The sequence below is a fragment of the Mustelus asterias genome, chromosome 6, assembly GCF_964213995.1.
Source record: "Mustelus asterias chromosome 6, sMusAst1.hap1.1, whole genome shotgun sequence".
In the NCBI taxonomy this organism is placed as follows: Eukaryota; Metazoa; Chordata; class Chondrichthyes; order Carcharhiniformes; family Triakidae; genus Mustelus; species Mustelus asterias.
Genome location: NC_135806.1, coordinates 95,603,668 through 95,624,710, shown reverse-complemented (window position 1 = coordinate 95,624,710; position 21,043 = coordinate 95,603,668). Strand labels below are relative to the sequence as shown.

The following is a 21,043-nucleotide window of genomic DNA, read 5'->3' as shown; positions in this document are numbered from 1 at the left end:
TTAATTCAGTGGTTAACACTGTTGCCTCACAGTGGCAGGAACCCAGGTTCAATTCTGGCCCTGGGTAACGATTCCTTCCACAGTCCAATGATGTGTACGTTAGCTTGATTAGCCATGCTAAATTGCCACCCAGTGTCCAAAGATGTATAAGTTAAGTGGATTAGCCGTGGTAAGTGCACAGGGCTATGGGAATAGGCCTGGGTAAGATGCTCTTTTGGAGAGCTGATGCAGACCTGATGGGCTGAATGGCCTCTTTCTGCACTATAGGAGTTCTATGGGGTTCTATGGTTCAAAATGTAATCAAGACATAACTTCTTCAATTTTACTACTGGTCCCATCTCTTTAAATTTCATCCTGATCAATTCACTTCAATCATACCTTAGTGTCCAAATCTGCACCTGTAATCACTTGACCATTCAAAACTGGGTAAAAAGTGCACATTTCCTCTTAAGTATTCTAAAATCCACGAACAGTCATTTCAATGTAAATTGTGCTGAAAGTGGAAAACTAGATTTATTTAGGGGGTGGGGGGGGGTGCGATCTTATGAAAAAAAATTCTAAATCCAGAACGAGCGTGAAAATGGGAGAGTTTCAGATCCATTTTTTGCGGCGAGTCCAAATGCCGAATCTTATGCGCTTTGTGCATGAAAGAAATCCTGAAATCCGTTTCTCGCCAGCAGGGGGAAGAACAGGGCTTAACTTACCAGAAAGCCAGCTGACAGCAGCAGAGGGTGCCACTGCGTCACCCCCCCATGCAGCCCCGCAGACGAATGCGGATTGATTGACCCCTGCCCACCACAACCCCCATCCCCGGCCAGACTGGTCGACCCCCACACCTCACCCGCCCAGCTGGACTGATTGCCCCTTCCACACACACCCCAGCTGGACCGATCACCAACCCCCCCCTCCTCCCTCCCACCAATCGCAACTGCAGAGGGCGCAGCAGTTCCTCCCCTCCTTGATCAGCCCGCCCCCAGACTGGCCCTGCCTATCCAGTGGGCCCCAGACTGGCCCTGCCTATCCAGTGGGCCCCACCCCCCCTTTAGCTCTGCCCAATTCCTGGGTGGGCACTCCCAGGCTGGCACTGTCCCAGGGGCACACCTCCTTGCCGCAGATCTTCAGGGGGGCCTCAAAGGCCTCCAGTTCTAGTCCCCTTTGATGGGGGACCATACGTGATCCTCGCCAGAGAGAACCTCCCCCGGCGAGGCCACACAGGCAAGTCAGCCCGGACTCAATCATCCTGGGCTCGTTAATTCCATTCAAATAAGCATTTCAATAAATTTAAATAATTTATTCAGCCTTGCGCCAGAAATGGGCACAAGGTTTCATTGCGCCGGATCTCCGGTGCCGGTAAGATCATGTGAGGTGAGAAATCAGGTGCAAACCTGATTTCCCGGCTCTCATGCGACCTTACCGGCTTGCCCCGCCCATCGGCCAGCAGGATGCGACGGTAAGATCATCCCAATTTGTATTTATATGTTTGAATTAGAGAAATGAAAAATTAAGTTTCCATTTGACAGTAATATTTCAAACAGAAAAGGAAAGGATAACAAATCTGCTAAAACATTCTCCCAGAAAAATGCTGCCATTATTACTGATAGCTAAATTGAAACGTGCATTAATTTACCATGTACCATTTTGTACAGCAGTGCTGTAAATAATACCCCTGTCTATAAGAAGCATTGATTATTCTTTTCTTATTCAGCAGGCACAGTCAAAATACAATCAAAACACAGTTGTCAAATAGATAAGAAACAAAGAGCTACTGACTTAATTCTCACACCTCATAAAAAGACTTGGCGTCATCCCAGTGGTGGCTCTGTGCATCCTGGAAAATGCTTGTAGCACAAACCTTTATGCAATAATTGGTAACTTGAAACTGAATCACTCTGATGAATTCCTGATACCGCTGAATTTGTAACAAGAACAATGGCCTACTTAGAAAGAATGACAAAAGACACATAGGTTTAAGGTCTTAGTATAAAGGCAACAATTTCAGTGCTACAAATGGTTCTAATCATTTGGTATCAATCATTCATTTCCTCTCAGTGCTGAACCTAGTGCTGATATTAATATTCAAATCACTTTTATAAACTGTTCTTTGTTTCAAACACTTAGAAATATAGTCATTTTCTGGACAAATTTAAGTCCTCTTCTCATCAGAATAGTAATGTCATAATATAATTATACAATTTGCAATATTTCGTGTCAATTATTGCACTTAGAAACTGCAAACTTATCCCATCTTTTTAGTTACAGAGGTAAATAACAACTTGTATATAAACAGCATTGATTATCTTTCTCTTATTAAGTAGACAGCATCAGAAATAAAGGTCCTTTGGTGTAATGGGTAGTGTCCCTGCCTTTGACCCAGAAGTTCTGGGTTTGTGATCCACTCCAACTAAGGAACATGCAGTCATATTGCAGCCAAAACAGATTGAATATCAACCTGCAAATCCTTCCAATATACGCCAATGGCAGGCATTAAGAGTGGGAGAGATTCCTGGTCAGCCATGTGATGGATAGAAAGTGGAAGCCTCTTCCATCACTATCCATAGTTCCAGACTACAACATGCATGTATAAGTGCATGTTGCCACAACAACTCAGACTCCCTGGTGAACTGTAACACACCACCAGCAGATATCGTCAGATGCCTTTTGGTAACTATGAAACAGAAATTTATTTAATTGTTTATTTGCATTTGTAATTTAAATATTTGAGTGCAGAGGACTTACTTTATGTTTGACTCTTTCAGCAAATTCTCATATGCAGTTAAACAATTATGGATGAATATTGCTGTGGAGAGGATAACATACAGGTTTTGTACTGGAATCTTTGAAGGGACCTCTTTACTTCTCTCTTCAAGTCGAGACAGGATATCTACAGCCACTTTAGAACAGCCATCCAAAAAGTTTTCTCTAATTTCCTGAAGAAAGCTCTCACTGCTTGCCAGGGCCAATGGAAGTAACATATCAAGCCCTTCCATGATGTCAGAACAAAACTAGAGAAGAATAAAAGCAGCATCATGTTATTTGAGGCCTGACATAACATAATTTATGCACTCCTTAAACACATTCTTGTATCAAGAAAATGGTCCAATAATATATACAAGAGCTGTGATAAAACAGATTGACCCATTCTAGTATAAATTGTTGTAATAGAAATGTTTGTGAAAAAGGTGATTTATGAAGGCTAAATGTAAACTAGTTCCGCAAACTAGTATTCTGTTGCTGCTTATGCACTTTTATAATATAAATACTTCTGAATTTGCTCAATGGTGAATTTCAATAACACATAAATAGAAAGTAAATGTCAAAAACGATTTGTAATTCAGAACTCCCTTTTATAAAAGTTATTTAAATATTATTTTGAGCGCGCTTCTTTACGAAGACATGCTTTATATTTATATTATAAAGCTTAATTTATTTTATCCAATTACATGTAACAAACAATATTTCAGAGACAATCACTACTGTTGTTTTAACTTGCATATAGGCATTAATGTCTTTGAATACTAGTTAACAAAATAAAATTTGTATCATAAATCAGACCACACCAAAACATTAAATCTCAGGAACTGCACTATTGACACAGATGCTGAGCCTGGAGGTGGGGGTTGGTGGGGTGCTCCATGAGAAAAGTACTTGCGGAGCAGAAGGGGAAATGTGTGTGCTTCTATCTGGATTTTTAGAGGCACCTTAAAGGTTCTCAACCTTTCCACCAATGGGAACAGTTTGTTCCAGTCGCAGGGGATACAGAAACCCCTGTTTTGAAGACTACTAAAACAAAATAGATTAGTTTAAAATAGGAACCACAGTGTGCCTCATATATATGAAAAGTATATTATACAAAGGTATTGTCTGTATAAGCACATATATAATCATTTTTGAACAAGTATTATAGATTTAAACTGTATTTTTGTATTTTCTTGTGAGCTTTGGCCAATAAGCAATTCACCCCTTGGCACAATGGGAAATAAGTTTAATTAGACAGACCGCATTCTTTTGGAACAATGAAGCATAGAACATATACCCTATTATCAGGGGCAGGCCAGGCAGCTGCAAGCAACCAAGGTTTTTGAAATGAATAGAAAGATTCAGCTTCTAGCTGCAATAAATGGACGTATTCAGCCTCCATTGATATGGGGACAGAAAACAGCGAAGAAAAATGACTCCCTTTTCGTTCCCAGGATTGCAGGCATTAGGAGCGACCCTTGAACTTACCGGATTTGCGTAGGTAAGTTTACTAGGCAACGGGAGGGGGGAAGTGGGGTGGTGGTGGTGAAGAACCTCTGGGTTCGATTGACCAACGAATTATAATTCTGCTAGAAGGTAGAAAGCTATTGGCCAAAGTAAATAAAGTGCATTAATGTAATTGGACTGTCCAGCTTGGACGACAGGTTGGGTAGGAGGATCAAATCTTCAGAAATATTGATCTGTTGTGCTCATGTGATGTGATGTCAGAGAGACGTTGGAATCCTCTGACTATCTCTCTTGTTGGTCAAATAAAGAATGTCTTCAACTGCATACTGTTTTTTGCAAGCCTTTGTGTTAGCTGAATTCGGCTGAATACAAGACCCCCCCAGAGGGAAACCCCTAGAAAATCCCCTTACAGTCCCCATCTACTCTGTCCAGATCCATCATAGTCTTGAATACCTTTCTCAAAGCTCCTCTCAACATTCTCTTCACTAAGGAGAACAATCCCAGCTTCTCTAATCTATCCATGTAACTGAAGTTCCTCAACTGAATAAAATCAGGTTTGATTACTAACCTTTGACCTGCTTGATAAGTCAACGTAGTGCTTTGGGGAACATTTATGGTACCTGCACCATGCAGTGCACAGTTCCGAAGCTTTGTTATATAAATTATAAAATTATACTTTTGCTTTGCAGAACCAATCTTGTAAGTCTTTTCTGTACCCTCTTGAAAACCTTCACATCCTTCCTGAGCCAGAATTGGTACAATGCTCCAGTTTGCGACTAAATCAGTGTTTTATAACCTCTTTACCTTTGTACTTTATGAGCTGAATTATACGAGGTAGGTGGGAGCCCACCCAAGGAAAGAAAGGCCACCCGCAGCCATTTAATGACAAATTGGTATTAATCGGCTGGATTACTTCCCATCAAAGACAAGATATCCTGCCTCAGAGATCTAGCAGTCACTCAGGAGACCACCAGCTCTCAAGTACCAGCAGTGCCACTGTAGTCACTGCACATGTATAACACTTTCCCTTTCATGCACAGACGTTCTGAGGTCAATTGGGAACTGTAATTCTGGGCCTCCGAACCCCAACTGCCACTTAAGGTAGTGGAGTTTGTTACACACATCCCTTCTGAATTTTCTATATTCATTCTGGTTCTCATTGCATTATCAACCTGACATTTATTATATGCACTTTTTTTTCTGCTTCTTCTTAATCTACGGGCAGAATTTTCTCAAAAAATGACAAAATGTCATTTCTGGCATGAAAATTGGTGCAAATCCCGCCGGTCCTGGATGTGCGAATTGGATCGCAGTCTTTAGGCACTTAGAAAATTGTTCTTATCCCCCATGTGCATAACACTGCGCCCGAGGTGCAGAGCGTCTGATTCGCCCACCCTGGGGGTCATCTGAAACGTTCAATCACAAAGGACGTTCCATTTAAGCAGCTCCACAGCACTTGATCTCATTCAATTCAGGAGGATGGCAACTAGAAGAGCAGCTCCCAGATTTCCTGGCTTGTCACAGAGGCTGCTGAGATGCAGGAAGCTGAAATTCCTCATTACAGAATAGGTAGCCCTCATGTTGCAGGGAAATATCACAGGTTGAGGTTGAGCCCACTGGAATCCAAGGCACGTATTAGTTATTGGATAAACTTGCAACTCCCAAAGAGATTAGTGAATTCAGACTGGAACACCTACTCCTGTGTTTCCTTGTGGCTAACCACAGGTTTGTCAATTCCAGTTATTTTATGCTATTGCTATCAGATCATTTCACTCAGTAATGGCTACCTGCTGTGTACTTGCCATCTCCAACCTGGCAAGCTATAAAAGCAGCATGTAACCTGTCCGTTGGCTGAAAAAGTCAGAATGCAAGTTTAAAGAAGCTTTTATTGAATTTTTAATTGCCTTAATTAGCTTCCCACCAGATACAAGGGGACTTCCCACTGGCCTTGGAACCCAACCCCTGAATTCCAGAAGGGAACGAAATAGCTTCTTCAAGGAACTGAACTCCTGCACACATGCAAACCCATGACCATCATTTCTACATGTACATTGATGAATCCCAGCTCTGCCTCACCATCACATCTCATGATCTCTCCACTGTTGCTAAATCACCAAATTGCTTGTCTGGCATCCAGGACTAAACAGAAATGACCTCCAACTAAAAATGAGATCAAACCCTTTGTCTTCAGTCCAATCACAAACTTTGTTCTCTAGTTTTGCACTTCATCTCTCTCCCAGACAAACTGGCTGAGGCTCAAATAGACTTTTGGCAAACTTAGTATCATACTTGACCCCCACAATGATCTTCAATGATCACTCTTACTGCACTATTTCCATTTTTGTAACATCACCTGACTAACTTGTTGCCTTACCCATGCCTTTGTAATCTCTAGGCTTTATCATTTCAGTGCACTCTTGGCTGACCTCCATGTTTAAATCTCCCTAAATTTGAAGTAATTAAAAATTCTGTTGCCTGTGCCCTAACTCTGGTCAAGTCCCATTCTCCCATCACCCTTACATTGGATCCCAGTTAAGCAATGCCTTGATTTTAAGATTCTAATTCTTCATTTAAAATCTCTTGATAGCCTCATCCCTCCCTGCCTGTGTATTCTCCTCCCAGAAATCTGCACTTTCTAATTCTGGCCTCTTTGGCATCCTTAATCTTAATTGCTCCACAATTGGCAGCTGTGCCTTGTACAATTTGAGGACTCCAAGGTACAAAACCCTTTAAATAAAAGTATTAGTTCCAAATGTTTAATCTATAACGAAGGGGTCTTCAGTGTGCTTGACCTAACAAGGTATGAACAACCAGTATTTGTGAATTAAGCAGAATTCGTTTGTTGAAAATTTCCCATCTTACCACGGGAATGATAGCAGGCGAGACCATTTATAGGTCCATTGAGCTCGGGGTGCACACACGGCTGGAATATCCCACCCGAAATGTACAATGTAAATATTCTTAACAAGAGGCAGTGAAAACAGCCTGGAAATACTTTATCCTCAAGGGCGTAGGGTTCCTGTGATGCTGACAGCACAGCTGATGTCTGTTTTCTTCCGTCTCAGAAGTATTGATCAACTATGTCTCATAAGAATTATGATGTGGAGATGCCGGCGTTGGACTGGGGTAAGCACAGTAAGAAGTCTCACAACACCAGGTTAAAGTCCAACGTTAAAGTCCAGGTTGGACTTTAACCTGGTGTTGTGAGACTTCATAAGAATTATACCATTGAAGCGGTGGTACAATTGTGCCAACAAGTACACTAATCCTCTAATTTTTATCCTCACTTCTCATTATTCCAAAATCCCTTATTTGGAAATAGTCCAAATTCACCTCTTCCATTGGCCATAGGGTCCAAATAATTTCTTGTCATCTACCTTTGGAACTCCTGTTTCAGTGCTGTAAACAGAGACACAGCTCTATCTCTTACTTTCTCAGGTCTCCAAAGATTACATTCCATTGAAAACAAATGATACTTTTACTTTAGATATGGAGCAGTCACAAATACAGTTACATTCTCTTGTCAACATAATTAGGGCGGCACAGTGGTTAGTACTGCTGCCTCACAGCGCCAGGGACCGTGTTCAATTCCGGCCTTGGATGACTGTCTGTGTGGAGTTTGTACATTCTCCCCATGTCTGCGTGGGTTTCCTCCGGTTTCCTTCCACAGTCCAAAGATGTGCAGGTTAGGTAGATTGGCCATGCTAAATTGCCCCTTAGGGTCCCATTATGTGTAGGGGCTTAGTGGGGTAAATTCATGGTGTTACGGGGAGTTAGCGAGGAAAATACATGGGGTTATGGGGATTGAGACTGGGTGAGATGTTTTGTCAGAGAGGCGGTGGAGACTTAATGGGCCGAATGGCCTCCTTCAGCACTGTAGCATTCTATGATTCTATAATTTAACCCAAGCCCCACAGATATTAAAGCCATTGAGAACAAAAGTTAAGAACACTTCCTATCATAATATCAGAAAATAAAGATTCCCATCTGGCACAGATCAGTTAAAGTAATACATGGTTTGTTTAAACATAATGTGCCATCCTGAATTCAAACGGTTGAACTCAATGCTGTCAACTATTCCTTCAAAACAGAAAACTGCTTGAATTCAGACTTAGAGGCACCACTGAAGTAATAAATTTATTGAGTATAGTTTCTCACAAGCAACTATCTTCCTGTTCCACAATTATCTTGATTGTTAATAGTTTAACAGAAATCCAAACTGACCTATTTTAAAAGTAGCTAACTTAAAAGTTCATAAACATGAGTCCAGCCTATATAATATCCCAAGAAATATTATCAAAATCTTACAGCGTTTAATTGCCAACGCCCTATATTCTGGGATTTTCTCCCAAAACCAATTAGCTTCCCTTCCTCTCCTTCCTACTTTAAGATGCTTCTTCAGACCTATGTATTTTGTCAGTCCCTAATATGACTCCTTTCTGTGACTTTGGTGCCAAATTCCATTTGATAATGCCCTTGTAAAGTGTCTAGGGAGGTTTCACTACATTAAAGGTGCTATATAAATTCAAGTTGTTGTTAGAAATACAAGAATATGATGGGCTAGCCATGTTTAATAGTTCAACCACAAAACGTATGTGTTTAGGGATGAGAATTTTTAGAAAATGTCTGTCCATACAACCACAATGATTTAAAACCATGATTGTGTCATGGTCAATTTCATTTTTAGCGGTGCCCATCGCCACGGCTTCAGTGGATAATATCAGAGAAAGGAAAATTAACGAGAGTTTCCTTTCCTTATCTTTATCTAGTGATCTTTCCTGGAAATGCATGTGTGTGCAGATGTCACTGATATGTAGAATAAAGTCAGCTATGAGATCTCTCACTGTCAAATGAATATGAATTTATATATGAATATACACACAATTGTATACTATGTAGTTTGGACAACATTTGCTAAAAATTCCCAAGTGTGCCAAGAATTATACTAACAACCAATGTAAGTTTATCAATTGGACTCAATGTGGCTCATTTAGGCTTGCTAAAAGCTACATGTATTCATAGGGAGGGACCTGTCTTCCACAAGCAAAATAAACATGCCCAGGCGTCGTGTCTTTTTTGAATTAAACAAAAGTGCAGGGGACAGCAGTTCCTGTTGCATTCTTCATGGCAATGCCTCAACCAATCAGAGCTGGCTTGCCAATCTATCAGCATTCTTCGTCTCAAGCAGTATAAAATGTTGTTCCCTTTGAAATTGTACACTCCTGCATCTCTCCTGATGAGTGCAAAATGAAAAGTTTTGACAGTACGATTCTTTTTCAGCAATACTCAAGTTGTACACTACCAAGCAGCTATTAATCTTATATTCTTTCTCCTTGTCCCAAATATCTGCAGGAATTTGAGATTGCACAGAACCAAAACAAGTTGACTATTGGTGAGATCACATTTGTAATTTTGTATATATTTTCTAAGCCTGGAATATGACTTCTCATTACAGTAAACTCCTGGATTTTGCTATTCTAGCCCTAATGAATAATTTGATGTCAAACACCCAATGCCATGTTGTGTGTTTTGCCAGAGCTCATGGAAGGATGGGGTAGATCTGCTGCTAAAACCTAGAGGGATTTGGCCAGTTCTGTGTAAGGGGTAATACTGGGAAAAAACTGTTGGTACAGCCTTTACAAAGTTGGTAAATATTTTAACAGTATATTTAAATCTTTACAAAGGGTGTAAGAGGTAACAAAAGATTGGGTAACCAAATTCATTGGCAGGCATGAAATAGAGTTTGTAGGTAAATGGTGGAAGAGTGAGCACGTGAACCTAATGGCTGACAAAATGAGGCAGCTACTGAATAAGTTCACTTAAGGAAATATCAAGATGAGGAGGAATTTCTTTGATTTGATTTTGATTTGATCTATTATTGTCACATGTATTAGCATACAGTGAAAAGTATTGTTTCTCGTGCACTATACAGACAAAGCATACCGTTCATAGAGAAGGAAACGCAAGAGTGCAGAATGTAGTGTTACAGTTATAGCTAGGGTGTAGAGAAAGATCAATTTAATGCAAGTTGTGGTAGGTCCATTCAAAAGTCTGATGGCAGCAGGGAAGAGGCTGTTCTTGAATCGGTTGGTACTTGACCTCAGACTTTTGCATCATTTTTCCAAAGGATGAAGGTGGAAGAGAGAATGTCCAGGGTGCGTGGGGGTCCTTAATTATGCTGGCTGCTTTTCCGAGTCAGCAGGAAGTGTAGACAGAGGCAATGGATGGGAGCTGGTTTGCGTAATGGATTGGGCTACATTCACGACATTTTGTAGTTTCTTGTGGAGTTGGGCAGAGCAGGAGCCATACCAAGTTGTGATACAACTGGAAAGAATGCTTTCTATGGTGCATCTGTAAAAGTTGGTGAGAGTCGTAGCTGACATGCCAAATTTCCTTAGTCTTCTGAGAAAGTAGAGGCTTTCTTAACTATAGTGTCGCCAGAGGGTGGTGAATCTATGGAATTCATTGCCACAGAGGGCAGGTCACAGAATATATTTAACACAGATATAGATTGATTGGTAAGGGGATCAAAGGTTATGGGGAAAAGCTGGGAGATGGAGTTGAGAAACTTATCAGCAATTACTAAATGGTGGAGCAGACTCGATGGGCTGAATGGCCTAATTCTGTTCCAATATCCATGCTCTTATGGTCTAAGGAACACTGCCCTGGTGCCATCAATGCAGTATGCCTCAAATGAATGATTGCCATAATCAACATTGTGCACACCAACTGTGGGACCTGAAAACATGCAGACAGAGAAAGCAAACTTTATGAAAGCTGCCCAGGAAATATTATTTAATGGTACAAGTAGATAGCCCACATATGTATGCTGCAAAATGCTGCTGATCAACCTGTTTCACACCACCTAAGTTTGCTGTTTTTCATTGCCTAAGAGGACATGCATTCAAGTTACAACTTCCAAAGGAAACTCCTGGTATGTTTAAATTTTCAATAAGCTTAATGCAAAAAAAATTATAACATACCTTAATTGCATGAAGCATGGTCATATATTGACACATAGGTTGGATTTTAGGATGGTTGCATGGTTGCAATTTGTCTCTGGGAAATATAATAGTGCAATGCCTTTGTCTAGCAGTGTCATACTGCTGCTATTCAGTGAGAAAAAAGATCATAAAATAGAATCATAGAATCCCTTCAGTGCAGAAGGTGGCTATTCGGCCCATTGCGTCTGCACCAACTTTCCGACAGAGCATCACACCCAGGCCCTATCCCCGTAACTTCACATATTTACTCCACTAATCCCCCTAACCTACACATCTTGAGAATGTGTAAAGTCCACACAGTCACCCAAGGTAGGAATTGAACCCGGGTTCCTTGTGCTGTGAGGCAGCAGTGCTAACCACTGTGCAACCCCATGCAAGGGCTGTCCATGTTAATCGATGCATGAGCTACTTGTTTGATGCGCATATTGCCAGGACATTGGTTTACAACGTGGACGATCCATAGGCTGAACAGGAAGGAAGAAAGAGGTGATGAGTTTAATCTACATATAAGCTACAAGAATTCAATTGGTAGTAGTAGCCTGGTTGAGGAGGTCATAGAATCCTTTCAAGATAGTTCCATAGAGCAACATGTTCTGGAACCAACTAAAGAGCAGGTTATATTAGACTTGGTATTGTGTAAGAGTTTCTTCAGGTATTTAAACAGGAAAAGAGCATTTAACGAGTCAACTACATTGCTTTGGGTCTAGAGTCACATGTAGACCAGACTGGGTAAGGATGGCAGATTTCCTTCTCGAAAGGGCATAAATGAACCAGATGGGCTTTTATGACAAGCGAAAATGGTTTCATGGTCATCATTAGACTTTTAATTCCAGATTTTTTTTATTGAATTCAAATTCCACTGGCTGCCGTGGTAGGATTCGAACCCAGCTCCCCAGAGCGTGACCTTGTGTTTCTGGATTACTAGTCCTTGATAATACCACTATGCCACCATCTCTCCGATTTACTAAATTGACACCAGGAATGAGCAGGTTGGCTTATGAGGATAGGTTGAACAGGCTGGGCTTACTTCTGCTGGAGTTTCCAAAAATGAAGGATGACTTGATTGAAGTATATAAGATCCTGAATGGTCCTGACAAAGTGGACATGAAAAGGATGTTTCCTCTTATGGATAAGTCCAGAATTAGACAGCACTGTTTTAAAATTAGGAATCACCCAATGAGGTCAGAGTTGAGGTGAATCTTTTTCTTTTGTTTGTCTTTGGGGTTCTCTGCCTCAAAAGGCAATAGAAGTGGGCAGTCTCTGAAAGTTCTTACGGCAAAGAGATAAATTCTTGTTAGGCAAGGGAATTAAAGGTTATCAGGGATAGATGGGGATATGAAACTTGAAACAGAAACAGATCAGCTGTGTGGGTGCTGGAATCTGAAACAAAAACAGAAAATGCTGCAAAGTCACAGCAGGTTTTAGTAGGTATGACAGCATCTGTGAGAGGGAATAGAGCCAATGTTTTGAGTCAGGGTGACCCTTCGTCAGAAATGTTGGCTCTATTCTCTCTCCACAGATGCTGTCAGACATGCTGAGGTTTTCCAGCATTTTCTGTTTTTGTTCCAGTTATGATCTTATTGAATTGCGAAGCAGGCTTGGCAGGTCAAATGGTTTACTTCTGCTCCTATTTCATATGTTCGAGGCAAAATTATTGACGGTTGTGTTTTGTTCAATGAAAAGGCTGTCACTGGGATTCACTGGCCCATCCACGGCGTTTTTCTCGGCAGCAGGAGTTGATGCGCTATGTTGACCAGCAGCGAGTTATTCTGGTCCCGGCCCGGTCAGTGGGATTTCCCATTGATTCCACCCCACTGTGCTGGGAAACACGCTGCAGGGATGCGTCACTAGTGGATCCAAAAGATCCCGCTGGCGTGAAGAGCGGGAAGATCGTGCCCAGTATCTCTTCTCTGCTGCATGTTAGCTGCAGATATTCTTACAGCAGATGGCACATTTCATGTTTTGTGTTTATTTGGTGCATTCAGAGCCAGTTCGCCATAGTAATTGTCTCAGGGTATGCACGACTTGCAGATTTGGTTAGTGCCATAATCATGCATTCGTAATTATTCAAGTCCCAGTTGTGATCACTTTGCAACCATAGCTTATAATAGCTATCATATCATTTTCATTCATTTCTATTTGTGCTCTTAATTCATCCATCTTAGAACCATAGAATCCTTACAGTGCAGAGGAAGGCCGTTCAGCCTATCAAGTCTGCACCAAGTCTCCGAAAGAGCATTTTGAGTTTAAGCTTATTTATTAGTGTTAGAAGTAGGCTTACATTAACACTGCAATGCAGTTGCTATGAAAATCCCCTAGTCGCCTGTTCGGATACACTGCTGCCTGTTCGGGTACACTGAGGGAGAATTTAGAATGACCAATGCACCTAACCAGCATGTCTTTCGGGGTGTGGGAAGAAACCAGAGCACCCGGATGAAATCCACACAGACATGGTGAGAACTCCGCACAGACATTGATCCAAGCCGGGAATCAAATCCGGCTCCCCGGCACTGTAAGGCAGCAGCGCTGGCCACTGTGCCACTGTATCGCCCCAGATGTGTTGATTACTTTAAAAAGGATTAGGTAATTTTATGTTAAGGAATGAGATTGTGGTTATAAGAATACATTCATACAGATACAGCTCAATGATGTGTGAAGTCGATATTTCCTGACTAAAACAATATGAAAGGGTGGATTAAGGTGGATAAAGTAGTAGATATAAAATTAGATATTCTGGAGATATTCTTGATTTACCCAAGGATCATGTGGAGAAACAAACTAAAATCCTTGAAGAGCAGAGTGCGTGATCTGCAGATGGAAAGGGCTTAAAAGGGCAAAGGTGTTGTATTGTTACATTCTTCTTGAAACAGTAGCTATTCAAATACTTGAATACAATGGCTAGTTTATAACTTGCTTTTATTGTACCTCAGATCTTTTACTAGTATGTCAACATTCTGTTGTGCTGGTATTACCTTTGCAATTTTTTTGGGTTGCTCTTCTTCCATGTACAGATCCCATGTAGTTTTCACTTGGTGAGTACATGTTGCCAAGCTTTTGCTTGAAGTGTACTGGTTTGTTTCTTGTTGAAGGCATCCTGAACATGTATCTTCAATTACCATTTTCACACAATGGGCTATAGAAGACGCTAGACCTTTAAAAGCATTTCTCCAATCACATTCTAGAGAAACAGGCTACAACATAAATAAGCAATAGGATAATAATCAAGGATTAGAAATACAATTTAAAAGAAAAATTGTCAAGCTACACTATAATAATAAACCTGAAATCAAGAATAGAAGCTAGCAAAATGTAAGACTAAAAAGTTCAGGTTTACATGAATTCAAATTATAATTAGACTTGATCATTCCAAAGTAATACCTTCAATTCTATCAAATTTGTTCCATAATAGTCCCATTACAGATAACTGAAGGTGCCCAACATTTTAAAATAAATTTTTTGATATGTCTTTCACCTTTGCATAACAGGATTAAAAGAATGGAACAATTGACATCTGGCACTGATTACAAACATGGGTTGTTTAAAAGTATGAAATCCACAATATTAACAAATAAAAATTATGCCATTATAAATATTGTGCACTCAGTGAAAATTGCTGAGCCAGACAGAACATTATAAACTTCATAGACTCCAGTAAGACCAGGAATGACCAACGTTGTTCTGGACATTATATATAAGAAATAACAGAATCACACAGAACATACTATGGCATTCTAGTATAAAACTGCAATCACCATTTACAATACAATTGAGATTCATTCAATTCTATAAAAACATTGCTGGTGAATTCTGTAGATGTATTATCAAGCAACAATACAAACATATGAATCTACAATTTAAGAGAAAGAGTACGCCATTCGGCCATTCGAGCCTGCTTGTCACTCAATGAAATCATGTCTGATTTAACTGTGGCCTTAACTCCACTCATCTTTCTACCCCCATGCCTTTTGATTCCCTTGTTCATCAATAATCTAACTAATTCAGCCTTGGAAGTATTCAATGATCTTGCCTCCATTACTCTGAAGGGAAGAGAGTTCCACAACCCTCAAAGAAAAAATGTCTCCTCATCTCCATCTTAGTTGGGAGATCCTTTATTTTTAAACTGTGTCCTCTAGTTCTAGTCTCTCCCACTCGGGGGAAAGATCCTTTTAACATCCATCCTGTTAAGGCCCCTCAGGATATTATATGCTTCAGGGTTGATGCCATTTTATTAAAGAACATACTTTCTGCCATTTTAAAATTATTGTCTGCCAAAAGTGAGACTGAAAACTGCTGCTGGCTTTCAGACTGAAAATTTCAAGATTTTAAGAATAAATAAATTATTATAGTAATTCTTGGCATCAAACATAGAAAAATTAACATAAAGCTTAGATTACCTCGGTCACAAGTAGTAACTGCTCAGCTTGGATATGAGCTTTGTTCATCTCTGATGGCACATCAATGTTTGCTAGGGTTTTCTTTAGCACTCCTAACAGAAAAAAACCCTGGTGTAAATATTGCCATACTATAGGTCACGGATCTCATACATTGATAAACCACACTCATATACACAACTATTATTTCTCTTTTAGTCAAGTAAAAAAGTATTTTGCTTTAGATTTGAAAAATTATCTAATAATTTTAAAGACTTTCCATTCTAAACAATGGGATTGAGTTTCTCTCTTGGACAACAACCTGGGTGCAAGATCGCTGTCAAAATTGTCCTAGTTTTCTGAATTTACATTTTTGCTCAAGTTTCCTGCTCAGATTTCTTCTCTCTCCTTTCCTTCTCTCCCATGTACTTTATGAACGGTATGTTTTGTCTGTATAGCGCGCAAGATACAATATTTTTCACTGTATCCCAATATGTGTGACAACAATAAATCAAATATCAAATCAAATCTATTTGCATATTACTACCTAAAATCTACACTCAACCATCACCATCAGGCAGTGTTTTAGAACATAATTTTTATCTGCATTCAAATATTTCTTGATACATTTAAGTGGTAGCCTGGTACAATTTATTAAGGCAGATGAAAATAGATTTAGCAGAAAAAAAAGCATTCATAATCAATGGGCGGCACGGTAGCACAGTGGTCAGCACTGCTGGGTTCGATTCCCGGCTCAGGTCACTGTCTGTGTGGAGTTTGCACATTCTCCTCGTGTCTGCGTGGGTTTCCTCCGGGTGCTCCGGTTTCCTCCCACAGTCCAAAGATGTGCGGGTTAGGTTGATTGGCCAGGTTAAAAATTGCCCCTGAGATTCGTAGGTTAGCGGGATTAGCGGGTAAATATGTGGGGGTAGGGCCTGGGTGGGATTGTGGTCGGTGCAGACTCGATGGGCCGAATGGCCTCCTTCTGCACTGTAGGGTTTCTATGTTTCTATATGCTGCTTCACAGCTCCAGGGACCTGGGTTTGATTCCCGGCTTGGGTCACTGTCTGTGTGGAGTTTGCACGTTCTCCTCGTGTCTGCGTGGGTTTCCTCCGGGTGCTCTGGTTTCCTCCCACAGTCCAAAGATGTGCGGGTTAGGTTGATTGGCCATGCTAAAATTGCCCTTAGTGTCCTGAGATGCGTAGATTAGAGGGATTAGTGGGTAAATATGTGGGGGTAGGGCCTAGGTGGGATTGTGGTCGGTGCAGACTCGATGGGCCGAATGGCCTCTTTCTGTACTGTAGGGTTTCTATGAATGTCTATTCCGCCATCTCTGTGTAACTTGATTTTAAATAACCCCTAAAAAAAACTAGAGAATTATTTTCTAGTTTAAATGGCATACAATATTCTAAAATTATACAGGGCTTTGGTGAGATGACATCTGGAATTCTGTGTACAGTTTTTTTGGTGTCCTTATTTAATAAAGAATACACTTGCAATGGAGATATTAAGCAAAAGTTTATTAGATTGGTTCCTGGGATCAGAAGGTTGACCGATGTTGAGAGGCTGAGTAAATTAACCTGTATCATCTGGACTTTGGAAAAATGTTCTGTGATCTCATTAGAATAACATTCTGAAGAGGTTTAATCAGGTAGACACTGAGAGGTTGTTTCTGCTGATCGGGGAATCTAAAACATGGGGGCACAGTTTCAAGATAAGGAACCAATCATTAGGATTGAGATGAGAAGAAATTATTTCACTCAAGGGTGAATCTTTGGAATTCTCTACCCCAGAGGGTTAGATGCTCCATCGCTAATTATATTTAATGCTAGGATAAACAGATATTTGGTTTCTCATACAATCAAGGCATATAGGGAACAGGTAGGAAAGTGGAGTTGAAACTTGAGACCATCAACATCCTGAATGGAGGAGCAGGGTCAATGGGTCATATAGTCCACTGCTATTTCTTGTGCTTGTAATATTCTTATGATTTTAGTATTTAAAAGCTTTTATAAAATGCCTATAAGCATCCTTACACCCAGAAATTGTAAGGAGCCTCCTTGAAGAACTGCAAATGGGCAATATTGACAGAAACTTGCAATGATCACTAATTCAATCTGAGGGTATGACCAGTTTTGTGGGCCAAACTGGCTTCCAGCATCAAGTTTTTTAATCCAGCACAGAAACATTGTTTACTTTGTAGATAATTTGTGCTTGAAATTCCTTAATCTTTTGCAACAAATTATGTAATTTGGGGTGAATTACGCTGGAGAAACCAGCCACCTATCAGAAATTCTGCCTCAGTATGTTTTTAATTGTACAATCCATTATTTTTATTAAATAATGAAGCTGCAACAGGGCTAACAATATTTATCAGCAAGAGGAAGGATCTCTCCTCGTTGTATTTGACCACAGAATTCAAAAAGAAAAGTCCATCTCCATTAGAAGAAGTGACAGCATATTTGGATAAGTTTGTTGTGTATCTTTTAACTAATATGAAACAGTAATTAAATAATATTTTATTGGCTCCAACTGTTAGAAAGTAAGAGTCAATCTCCTTTTACATTGCAAATGAAGGAGGGAAACATTTTTCAACTTTGTGATGGCGCAAAACATTATAGAGCAGCTACTTATTATGCATCCTGTCCAATTTTCCTTTCCACTGAAGTTTGGGGCAAGGTTCACATCTCATCCTTTCCAGAGAGCTAAGGTAGGAGGGTCAAGGTTTTTCCCAGAAAAACTGTGGTAGGTATATGCATGTGCAAATTGTTCAGAATGTATGCATCTAAATAAAGCTACCTTTTGTTTAACTGATTAAGTGACTTGAATGAGGGTAAAACCAAGGTGCATAGCTGTACAATGGATTGGAGTATGATTTCATATTCACTCACAATGCCACTTTATATAGTTATCATTATTATTATAACATTGATGGCTTGTCTGCTACTAATATATCACAGATCTTTTAACAAATATTGGTGCTCATTATGGCTTCATCCAAATGGTAAATGTTGGCAATTTTAAAATGTATTTTACAATTCACAAAGCCTGTCACAAGAAATGTCAATGTTTTTAATTATTTGTTAAAAATATGCATAAAACACTTGCAAATCAAGTCTAGATACAAACCTGAATAGTTGGCAAGTGCACTTATGTATCTAAAGATATAACATTGTGTACATTTGAGAATTTTAGCTTTCAAAATGGTTAAATAAAACTGTCTCAGCTTCTTTCCAACAACAACTGTGATTCTAAAGTTACTTTCTGCGGGCGTAATCAGTATAATGAAAAATGTTTATTATAGTGCTGCAGAGCATGGTGGCACTACATATTTGAGCACTATTCCCATTTATTGTTTCTTGGCCTTTTGGTTGAGACCAAGCATCAGATCAAGCCCAAGATCAACTGCAATGCCTTTTCTTGTCAGCTTGGATCTTGTCTGCCTTCTTGTGGGAATGATGAATTGGATTCAATTTGAATTGTTTTATGGAGCAAGCAAGGATATGGATTAAGGAATTGCCCGCTCCACTCTTGGCTTTGTAACTTTAAGAGTGGAGTAAAAATTAAAAAACAATTCCCATCTACCACCCAAAGGTGGAATGTGATTAGGTCACCCAACCGTGCTCTGAGATACAATGTTACACAGGCCAGGGAAAATAGGGGGAAGCAAAGAAAACCATGCTGCCACAAAATATAAATAATGATGTTATAATTCTGTAAATGGAAATAAGGAAAACAAATAATTGTAAATCTATTAGATACTGCTAAGTTTTACCTCGAACATTTCTGCCATGCTGCATGGGAAAGTTTCCCAAAAAGACTTCCGAAGTTAGTTCCTCCATTCGCTTTTCGAAATGAAGCAAAATTTTCATCAGTTGGGAAAGGCACCTAAGCTGATGTGCCGTGAGACGCATGTTCCTTACCTCCTTAGTCTGCTCCTGTGGAGCTGGTCAAACAAAGTAAAGGATCAAAAATGTAAATTGGTAAATCACTACACTTAAGAATAAATACAACCTGAAAGTTAACAATGTTTCTGTGTGAACACTTAACACATATTCTAACAGAGACATTAACAAGGTTTTCGCGATTTAATCTTTTTATTAAAACAGTGGAAAGACAAATTTTATATGAATCTGTTAATATCACTGACAGAAACCTCTTGCCTCTTCCTTCTCCCTTCCTCATCTCCTCTTATGTATCAATAAATATTTGAAAATATCAGTGGGTATAGAGCAAGTGCAGGGAATTGGACCAAATACTTCCAGCTTTTGAGATATTACTGGCAGGATAGAATGAATGGTCTCCCTTTGTGCTGCAGTTTCTGAAAAAAACTGATTGTTAATGGAAAAGGGAGCATCGTAGTTTTGTCGCACAACTAGTAATCCCAAAGCCCAGAGAAATACTCCAGAAATGTAGGTTCAAATCTCACCAAGGTAGCTAGGAAACCTAAATTTAATTAACTAAATCTGGGATTAAGGACTGGATTTTACGGCCTTCTGCCAATAGTGCTTTCAGTGGGGAGGCACATAAAATATGATGGATGGCTAGCCCACACCCCCAGCCTGGTCACCATAATATGATAGGCAGGTGGGTGCTAAACGGGCAACCCGCCTGCCATTTTAAAATATATTTTAATGGGCTTGTTACCAAGCAAATTGATCTGAATATTATGTTGTCTACACCTAAAATATGAGAGTGAGAAGGCCGTTTTAAAACAACTGTAGAGAAGGTGGAAAGGAGGGTTGGGGAGGGGGACACATCATTCAGGGGATGGCCTGTGCATATCAGGTGCACCCTCCCCTCTCCAATCCTCTTTGTTCTTCCTCTGCTAGGCTTCCATCCAAAGCCCAAGTCTTAATTGTGTCCAGACACCATTGCTGTCTTCATCCCAGGTGAGTTATAAGGAGAGGCTGGATAGACTGGGACTTTTTTCCCTGGAGTGTAGGAGGCTTAGGGGTGATCTTATAGAGGTCTATAAAATAATGAGGGGCATAGATAGTCAACATCTTTTACCAAAGGTAGGGAAGTCTAAAACTAGAGGGCATAGGTTTAAGGTGAGAGATACAAAAGGGTCCAGAGGGGCAATCTTTTCATTCAGAGAGTGGTGTCTGGAATGAGCTGCCAGAGGTAGTAGTAGAGGCGGGTACAATTTTGTCTTTTAAAAAGAATTTCAACAGTTACATGGTAAGATGGGAATAGAGGGATATGGGTCAAATGCGGGCAATTGGTATTAGCTTAGTGGTAAAAACTGGGTGGCATGGACAAGTTGGGCCAAAGGGCCTGTTTCCATGCTGTGAACCTCTATGACTTACTTGCAACCTCAGCAGTGCCCACTACTCAGTGAGGGGAGGAGGATTTTATTTTACTCAAGAGCTGTTGGGATTTGGAATGTGCTACCTGGGAGAGTGGTAGAGATGGATGCCATAGGAAATTTCAAAAGAGAGTTGGTAACATGTTTGAAAGTAA

General features: G+C 40.1%; 1 protein-coding gene across 1 annotated transcript in view; it reads right to left on the bottom strand.

Moving 5' to 3' along the window:
* Nucleotides 1–21,043, bottom strand: part of kiaa0825 (KIAA0825 ortholog) — a 406,047-nt gene that overhangs the window by 267,289 nt on the left and 117,715 nt on the right. The window contains exons 5-9 of the mRNA XM_078214786.1: nucleotides 19,353–19,523; nucleotides 15,602–15,693; nucleotides 14,180–14,398; nucleotides 2,737–3,002; nucleotides 1,784–1,937 (exon numbers count right to left, since the gene is read on the bottom strand). Of these exons, the coding sequence (XP_078070912.1) occupies nucleotides 1,784–1,937; nucleotides 2,737–3,002; nucleotides 14,180–14,398; nucleotides 15,602–15,693; nucleotides 19,353–19,523 (902 nt within the window). The remainder of the gene's footprint in view (nucleotides 1–1,783; nucleotides 1,938–2,736; nucleotides 3,003–14,179; nucleotides 14,399–15,601; nucleotides 15,694–19,352; nucleotides 19,524–21,043) is intronic.